The sequence below is a fragment of the Lepidochelys kempii genome, chromosome 14 (genome assembly GCF_965140265.1).
Source record: "Lepidochelys kempii isolate rLepKem1 chromosome 14, rLepKem1.hap2, whole genome shotgun sequence".
Lineage (NCBI taxonomy): Eukaryota > Metazoa > Chordata > Testudines > Cheloniidae > Lepidochelys > Lepidochelys kempii.
In genome coordinates, this window is record NC_133269.1 from 22,678,324 (window position 1) to 22,688,077 (window position 9,754).

At 47.3% G+C, this 9,754-nt stretch overlaps 1 protein-coding gene across 2 annotated transcripts in view; it reads right to left on the reverse strand.

The window, feature by feature from the left end:
- CFAP52 (cilia and flagella associated protein 52) overlaps positions 1–8,513 on the reverse strand; it is a 31,789-nt gene extending 23,276 nt beyond the window's left edge. Inside the window, exons 1-4 of one of the 2 annotated variants that reach the window (XM_073310286.1) lie at positions 8,408–8,513; positions 5,790–5,989; positions 4,442–4,578; positions 1,883–2,011 (exon numbers count right to left, since the gene is read on the reverse strand). In XM_073310286.1, the coding sequence (XP_073166387.1) occupies positions 1,883–2,011; positions 4,442–4,578; positions 5,790–5,989; positions 8,408–8,480 (539 nt within the window). In that variant the 5' untranslated portion in view covers positions 8,481–8,513. Of the gene's footprint in view, positions 1–1,882; positions 2,012–4,441; positions 4,579–5,789; positions 5,990–8,407 lie in introns of those variants that run through there. The other variant, XM_073310287.1, reaches the window with a different exon arrangement.
- Between the last annotated feature and the right edge of the window lie 1,241 nt (positions 8,514–9,754).

Sequence of the window (9,754 nt, forward strand, 5' to 3'; positions counted from 1 at the left end):
CTCCTATTCTAGCGTCCACAAATCGAAAAGGTGGTGCATTAATTGGAGCAGGTTCAGAGAAGAGCCATGAGAATGATTAAAGGACTAGAAAACCTGCTTTACAGTGACAGATTCCAGGAACTCAATCGATTTAGCCTAACAAAGGGGGAGGGATAGCTCAGTGGTTTGAGCATTGGCCTGATAAGCCTAGGGTTGTGAGTTCAATCCTTGAGGGGGCCATTTAGGGATCTGGGCAAAAATTGGGGATTGGTCCTGCTTCAAGCAGGGGGTTGGACTAGATGGCCTCCTGAGGTCCCTTCCAACCCTAACCTTCTATGATTCTATGAACAAAGAGAAGGTTAAGGGATGATGGGATTACAGTCTATAAGAATCTACATGGGGAACCAATATTTGACAATGGGCTTTCAAGCCAGTAGAGCACAATTCAATGGCTGGAAGTAGAAGCTAGACAAATACAGACTGGAAATAAAGTGTACATTTTTAATAGGGAAGGTAATTAATGATTGGAACAATTTACCAAGGGTTGTAGTGGATTCGTCATCACTAGCAATTTTTAAATCAAGACTGGATGTTTTTTTAAAAGATATTGCTCTAGGAATTTGGGGGGCAGGGAGTTCTATGGCCTGCGTTATACAGTAGGTCAGACCAGATGATCACAGTGGACCCTTCTGGCCTAGGAGTCTATGAATCTACTACTATCTTATGATCAGATCATAGGACCACTACATAAGTGAAGAAAGAATGAGGATGTCAATGAGAATTGTTCTACCACCAAGGCACTGTAACAAGCAGAGAGCACAAGGGCCTACGGATATGTCACAGTGAGCAGTTTACTTCTCTGTTTCGACCTCCTAGTGAATAGTATAACCAGAGAGCCGGCTGGGGCTGTAGAACCAGAGCTGGAAGTATTTACAATGATAAAACAGCACAGTGCCACTGAAAAGGAATTGCAGCTTCTTCGCACCTCTTCCCTTCCCTACCCCTCATCCGACCACTATTCTCAAGTCCCTTCATGTCACTCCACTCCTGTACTATCTCCCCCTCATCACACATGCTTTGTTCCCTGAGCATTTAGTGCTCACTACATTTTAAAAACCCAACTCTAATTTCTAATTGAAAAACCCATCAGCACCAACAAGATGTGTGGATAGACTGACAAGCAAATCCGTAACCTCCTCAGTCTGCCTTCATTGGTTATCACTTGCAGCGCTGTGTCTAAATCTAGGCTGAGAGAGCTTCAAGCAGGGACCCTCTCTTTCCTATGTTCTGTCAGCACACTTGGAGTGCCATTGCCATCATTTTCAGAAGCACCCACAATTCCCATTGATTTCAATGGCAGATGCAGATCTCCAGCATCTTTGAAAAGCAAGCCATATACAAGTAATACTATATTTAAATGTGGAAACCTGACTGCTTTGCATCAAAGGGCTCTCTTATACCGTACAGGGTGATACCCTCACTGGCTGTGATATGCAGTAAAGAAAAAAATCCAGCAATCTCTGAGCTGTCACTGCTCCTGCATTAACATGCCATTGTTCAGAGCCATTTACCAACTGCTCTTCTTGGGTAAACATTAGGAAGCAAATATTTTAACTGCTGCATGGAGAGTGCTGAATACAAACCCCTGCCATCAGTAACGGAACTGCATGCATCAGTTCCCTGTGCACTGCTTTGAAAACACTTTGTGTGGAACAAGCAGAAATGCCTGTAAGGGACAAGCTGATGGATATTCATAGGCCCCTTGACAGTAATAGGAAAAAACGTTAACACTCCACATTGCTTAACTTTCCTTCCATCTAGGTAAACAGTCTTTGCAGAAGGAAATAGCTTTGTGGGTTTTCCCCCCTCAACAGTTCTCTACTGTTGGCTAGACAAGACTTACTTTCCAGCACTAACGAACACCTCGTCTCTGCAGTTGGAGAATGCCAGGACAGTAGCATTTCCTGCACTACGGGCTGAAGCAGGGCTGCCGCAGATGGGATCTCTCTTAGCTATGCTCCATACAACCACGCTGCAGGGAAAGAAGGGTTTAAAAAATAGTTTCAACTTGTTTAAATCATAAGAAAATGTCACTAATCAATAGAGGGAGGCTATCTTCCCAAACACGTTGCTAGATGAATCCACGCTTGTGGCCACTTTCAGAGATTATAACTATGGAAAACTTTCACCCACACTTTTTGTACATAGATATATAGAATTGGAATTCACGTCCCTTGTTCATGAAGCAGCTTAACGGGTTTGTGCACTAGCCTTTTAACCTCTGCTGGCCAAGATTTTAATCATGTCTTAGGTCGTCAGTAGAAACTGATCTAATGGATCTCATCCTGTCCCCATTGTGACAGATAGGACAACTTCCAGCAATATCTTTTGGAGACCATATTGTATTAAGCGTATGAATGGGTTATGTATCACTGTGGACCCGGCACTGTATGAATGCCACAGAGGGAGGGTTACCACTGCTCCTCAGCCAGAATGTCATATTTCTGTCAAGGTCACTGTAGTCACTGTTTTGTAGCTTCTCTTAAGGCTTTTGTGCCTTCCATTATATGTACTGTCATTCTTCTCCTGGATGGAAGATACCTGGCTTGTCTGTATAAAACATCTGAAGAAAAAATCACAACAGCCCAGTGGCTTTTATATAATATCATAGGTAAGGTTCTCCCATTACAGATCTCTCCAGGAAGTGAAAACAGCAGGGAAAGATTAAAGCAATACCTCCAGACAGGTACCACCTCCTGGGGATGCTCACATATTCTGATTCAAACTGGATTCTCCAGAGACCAACATACAAAGAAAGGACTTTTGGATAAAGAGCCCAAGTTTAAACTGACTCAAGACCAGCATTCTGGTTCTAAGGCAAATTAACTTGTAATCATGGGGAAAACCCAGTTGTGGGTTTTGAAGGGCTAAAACCTTCCAAAACCTTTAGCTTGGAGTTGGGGTGACCTCTGATAAGCTTTTTAGCATGTGTATAGTTTCTTTTATTGTTTTAGTACATTTCCTCTGTAATGCTTTCACCTTAAGAATAAAGGTAACTGCTAAGAAGGAGCTGTATTGTAACTTGTAACTGCTGGTCATATACTAGTCAGAGCCCTCGGAGAGCAGGCAAAATGCAGGTGCTAGTCTTTTAGGCAGTCTCGCTTGTTGTGGATATGACAGTATAAATCACAGAGATGTGCAGCCTTAAAAACCCTGGTCAGAAGGGAGTGCTACATGGGTCTCTGCCTAGGAGAGGTGATGGCTGGAAGCTGGAAACCTTTAAGAGGGTACCCTCAAGGAACCATGGAGCAGGAAATACAGGTGCAGTTACCCTGAAACTGTGACGCCCACCATAAAGACACCGTATCATTTCACGTCTTTGGCTTTCGACTGGCCACGAGTGGAGTAGCAGAGATGATGCAAGTCAGGAATCAGGTACAGTGTCAGAGCCGCACACAACTTGCCTTGAAATAGGGCCCAACCATGCAAACACTCAGTAAGCACCAAGGACAGTAGTCCTGATTGAAGTCAGTGGGGCTGCTCCTAGTAGTAAGCATTACACCCAGTAATAAGTGCTTGTAGGACTGGGTCCTATGTCTGTTTCTCATCTGTGCTACAATAGTATTCCTCCACCTTCACCTCTTCTCAATTAACTCACAGTTTAAAAAAAAGTATATATTGCCCTGCGTGTATTCAAGTCTCCCTCTGTTATTTGTGTGCTCAGTTTACCATACAGTATAAACAGCATATTTCAAATAAAAACTAGATGGGATGTAACATGGCCCAGGGCAGAACTCAATGATGGGGATATCTGCGGAGAGATGCACAGTTTTAGACATACGACTCCCATGAGAAGACCCATGCTTTCAATCCATTGCATAGCTCCACAGAGAACCTCATCGTTAAAGGCATGAATGTTTTTCCCTGCACTTATGACTGGGTGTATAAGCCCCATCCAATGACTGACAAGGACAGAAGCCATGTGCAGAGAAACCTGGAGCTGCCAGCTCCCCTCATTGCATGGGAATGTGACTGACAAATAATTCTGTCATGAGGGATGAGAAGGTGAGTGTGCTCCCGACAGTCTCTCTGGGCCAAATTCAAAGGTGAACCTACGCTGATGTAATTTATACCTTCTTCATGCCCATACGTTAAGCCAAACAGATTCCCTAAAACTCAGGCAATAAGTTTCAGAGGTGATGTGTCAAGGGCCTACATGTAAATTAGCGTGAATTACACTGTATATGAGAGAAGGTGCACAGTATACCAGCTTCGACTCCCCTCTGAATTTTGGGCTGTGCTGGGAATCAAACTCACAATAGCAGGAGTGGAAGCTGCCAGCAGCATTTTTGCCTTCATTTATTTGGTCCTCAGCCACAGGAAGTTTCCTTTTAACCTGGCCCTCTGCTTATGTGACCTCTTTCATGGGGGAGGAGGGAGATTCAAAATTTAATCTTGTTACCTGCCGTCGTCCTGGCCTCCCAGTGACACCAAGTAAAGGTCATTTGGAGAGAATGCCAATTTTTCAATTTTCCCCTTGTGAAGTGACAGCCGAGCAAGCAGCTCCCTCTTCTTGTAGTCCCACAAAATTATATCTGCCTGGGGACCAAAGAACATTAGTTAGAATATCCTCAGGTTCTTAGATGCAAAAGGTGCTTCTAAGTTAGGCTTCTTTCCAGCCCTGGACTCCATTTGTATGAATACTCTTCAGATTAGCCACACTAAGGCCATGTCTACACTAGAAGTGCTTTACCAGTATAGGAACACAGGCATATAATACCAGCAAAGCTGCTCTTTGTACCACTATAGTAAAGCCACCCCCCCATGAGCAAAATACACTATGCTGGCAAAAGGGCAGCTTTATACTAGGTGCTTCTGTCAGCCCAACTATATTGGGCGGCTCTTACCTTTTCACACCCTTGACTGACATCATGATGCTGATACATCATGATACATACAATCACTGTGTAGACCTGGTCTAAGAGACTTCCCAAAAGAAAAGAAGGGCTTCCCAGTTTAAGACTGTGTTTCATTTTAGAGTCAGTGTAACATCAGAGACAACAGGACAAAGAGGGACAGTGTACAAGATTGAGAGGTCCAAAACTGGACCTTTTAAAAGACTGCAAGGTGCTACTGTCTCTTTCGTACAAGGATCTTAAGGTGCCCTATAAAGAGTAATTAATTAATTAAATTCATTCATTCATTCCCGTGAAAAAGGCTAAGAAGGATCAGATTTTCAAAGATCTTAGGTGTCTAAACATGCAGTTAGGCACCTAGTGGGATTCTCAAAAGCACCTAAGTGACTCTGGAGCCCAAGTCCCATTTTCAAATGTGATTTATACATGTAGCAGCCTAATGGGACGTGGGTGCCTAATTAACTTTTGAAAATGGGACTTAGGTATTTTGGAAAATTTTACCCTAAGTGACTTGCTTAAAATCACATAGCAATTCGGAGGGAGTTCTAAGAGTACTATAGCCATGCCTCCCAGTCCCCTGAAATGCTTTTCTTCTTCTAGCACTTTTCCGCTCAAAACAAAAGCTTCAGTTATTGTTTAAAAAACAAGAACTCCCACTGCCAAAAGCTCAGCTCCGATACAGTTAGCTTATCCCGATGTAGTTAAAAATAACAGGGCCTGCTGCTACAGCCTTTACTCACAGGCTTTGTGCTACTAAGTCAACAGAACTACACGCAAGACTAAGGGCTGCAAGATCAGTCCTCTGAGGAGGAAGATTTCAGTTTGATACTTACCCCGAAGTCATTATTAGAATTCCCCAAAAGTTAAAGTAATCATTTAAAAAATGTTACTCACCTTGAAGCCCATGAAAGTGACCTGTCCAGAAGCAACATAACATCCACTCCGAGACACAGCAACACAGGAGACATTGTTAGTGTGGCCGTGCAGGAAAGCTTGTGTGTTGTTGTTCAGGCCTTGAATAATTATGGTACATCCCAGAGGATAGATAAAGTGCTCCCGATCAGGATGGCAGATCAGACCGGAAGGTATATGCCCTACAACAGAAAGGGAGTAAGAGAGAGAATTCAGAGATTCACAAATTTTAAGGCCAGAAGGGATCATTAGATCATCATATCACAGGCTCTTAAATTACACCCAATTACCCCTGTATTGAGCCCAATAACTTATGTCTGACTAAGAACAACTTGCGTTTGGCCAAAGCATAATTTTCAGAAGAGAGTTATTCTTTAACTTCTAAATCAGGAAAGCATGATCAATGTTCCTACTACATTTTTTCCTATGTGTGGAATGGCTGCCAGAGCTCAGGTTTATAACCTCTGACCACAGTCTCATCCTCATTCCAGAGGGAGGAAGGCTCACCCAGTGGTTAGGACACTAGCCTTGGACTTGGGAGACTTGGGTCCAATTCCCTGCTCTGTCACATTTCCTTGTGACCTTGGGCAACTCACTTAGGCGGTCTGTGCCTCAGTTTCCCATCTGCAAAATGGGGATAATAGCACTGCCCTGCCTCACAGGGATGTTAGTAGGGTAAATACATTAAAGATTGTGAGGTGCTCAGATGCTATGATGAGGGGAGCCAGATAAGTACAATTGACTCCATCACCCCTTTGTTCCCTCCCTTCTTCATTTAGTCCCTCTCCCACATTCAGTTATCACCTCCCTTTTCCTACACTCACTCCCTTTCAATATTTCCCCAAGTTTCTCTCTCTGTCACACAAACCCTCTCCTTTGCTCTCCCTTGAAATCCATGGAACCAAAAGTTCAAATGTAGTTCTTGGCCTTACCCGTGTTCTTCATGCGTCTGAGCTAGATACATTCATTTGGGGGCTGGCAAAGGGATCCCTGAATGTCTATAGTTTGTAAAGGTCCATGAAAGGAGTTCTGGAAATGTAATAACCCTTCACCAGTATCAAAGTGCATCCACCTCTGGGGCACAGAGCTGGGCAGCCTAGAAGATAATGGGCACACTGTGCAACAATGTGGGGAGAGGAGGTTTTGGACAAGAAGCTAGGGCAAACCCCTACTCTTATGATAAGTGCTTTAGGATTTTAACATCCATGCAGAGCACACACATGGAAGCTTAGTTTTAAAATTCTCATCAGGAGATGCACAGTAAACTGCACGAATTCTGTTGCATCCACCAAAGACCCATGCAGAACACAGGCAAGGACAAGAACTAGATTTAAACTTTTGGATCTCAGGATTCCGAAACTATGGCCATTCCTCTGGAAACGAACATAATCTTCACTAGGATCACACGCTAGTCCAGATGTTACTGTTGATGTAGCATAGCAGGCAGGTGTGCCACTTTACTGACAGGTGCAAGAGATGCACCCCTGCCCTGAGGTTACAAAATCGAGACCCAAGACGAAGAGCGATGATGAAGAAAACAGGCTGGGGGGGGGGGGGGGGGCTAGGTGAGGCCGGATGGAGGTGGGGTGACTTCATTGCTCTGCAGGCAATTCTGCCAGGCAGAGATGTTTTTAGTCAGTTAAAAGGAGTGGCAGGGTCCAGAGAGAGGACCTGGCAGGAGGAGAGCAACAGGGTGTGCATGGGACCCCAAGATACCCTCAAACACGCTGGACCCGCAGAGGAAGGTCACTGCTCCCCAGGGATGAGGGAGGGGCCTTTTATGAGAGATTGAAATAGATTATGAGTTGAGCTCAGGTCCCCGCACCAAACCCAGCCCTCCCCACTAGATCTCCCCCAGTCCCCCATCAGGGCCCACAACCTAGCCCCCCAGTACAGCCCTCCCCACTAGATCTCCCCAACCCCCCCACCCAGCCCCCTCACCCAGCCCTCCCCACTAGATCTCCCCAACCCCCCCACCCAGCCCCCTCACCCAGCCCTCCCCACTAGATCTCCCCAACGCCCCCAGCCAGCCCCCTCATACAGCCCTCCCCACTAGATCTCCCCCAGTCCCCCATCAGGGCCCACAACCTAGCCCCCCAGTACAGCCCTCCCCACTAGATCTCCCCAACGCCCCCAGCCAGCCCCCTCACACAGCCCTCCCCACTAGATCTCCCCAACCCCCCCACCCAGCCCCCTCATACAGCCCTCCCCACTAGATCTCCCCAACGCCCCCACCCAGCCCCCTCATACAGCCCTCCCCACTAGATCTCCCCCAGTCCCCCATCAGGGCCCACAACCTAGCCCCCCAGTACAGCCCTCCCCACTAGATCTCCCCAACCCCCCCACCCAGCCCCCTCACCCAGCCCTCCCCACTAGATCTCCCCAACGCCCCCAGCCAGCCCCCTCACACAGCCCTCCCCACTAGATCTCCCCAACCCCCCCACCCAGCCCCCTCACCCAGCCCTCCCCACTAGATCTCCCCAACCCCCCCACCCAGCCCCCTCACACAGCCCTCCCCACTAGATCTCCCCAAACCCCCCATGGAGACGCCCTGGCAGCAGGGTCACCCCACAGCGGCCCGGCACAGCCCGGCGCGGTACCGTTGAAGCCGATGACCGCCTGCAGCTCCAGCTCGCACAGCGCGTCACTCTGGGGTCCCGGCTCCCCCGCCATGGCGCGGCCCCTCGCTCCCCTCCGCCGGTGGCTGTGTATACCCGGCGCTATGGAAACCGCGCCTGCGCACCAGACACCCCTCCCCCCCGGAGGCTGCACATGCGCAGAACCACAGTTTGGGCCCGGAGGAGAGGAGCAGGGAGGGGATGCAGCAGGAGGGCAAAGGTCGTGACCCCAAAGCACCCTGTCGAGTTCAGGGCAGAGGTCATGACCCTACTGAGAACCCAATCCCCCATGAACACAGTTTGGGTTTCCAGGGTGCAGCCCCCAGAGACCAGCAGGCTCCCTGGGATGCAACCCTGCCCGGAGGGACCAGGCTTCCGCTCCCCCATCCCAAGGGTGTGCCTGCCTGGAGGGGTCCCAGCATCCCTCCCACCCCCTCACACACACCCTGGGATGCACCCTGCCTGGAGGTGACCCACACCAGGGTGCATCCTGCGTGCAGAATATGCTGGAAGATGCCAGTGGTTGATCTCAACGGAACCAGGTCAGGATCAGTCTAAATAGCTAGTTGGCCTAAACCCTAAAGCATTGGCGAGCTAGACAATCAAATACCTGATTAGACCTCATAGCAGAGGGCAGTAGGGGACACACACCAGTCAGGACATTGCAAGTTGGCACTAGTGCCAGAACCATTGAGGAAAAGAGCTCCTGGTTCCCTATTGCCTGCTGCTAGTGTTGCTGTGACAGGACCCAACTTGAGGCTCTGCTGCTCTCTCTCTCTCTGGTTTTTGGAGATACATGGCAGTGAAGCTCTAAATGGAGAAATGTGTACATGCTGCTTATTTTTCTGTATTTTTAGATTGCTTCTGAAAGAGTAATGCTAGGATCAAATATTTATATAGCTGTTGCTAACCAATTCACCCACAGTGTCACTCAGGAGTTCTGAAAGTTGCCAGCCACTTTGCTGATCTGTGTGGTTTAGAGTCAAGAGTATATATTCCTTGGCACTTTTTTTCCTCATTATCAAGCAAAACGAATGTGTGTAAATGAAAAGGTCCAGAATTATCCAGTTATTCCCTCATTTTATTTCCCATTTGACCTGGCTCCTATCCCTCTGATACGGTAAGCAGAGACCCTATGTTTAGTAGGATTGGCCTACTTTTCAGCAAAGCCACCACTTTTTGCCTCTTCTAAGACAGGGAAGCCAAACGTTCTACTTTTTAAGAGTGCTGGTTTACTTGCCCTACTTTAATATGGCAGCTCTACCTGGTACAATGAAAGGAAAGCTTTCTTATGAGGAATCTGTGCAACCCACCTGGGGAATTAGTTTT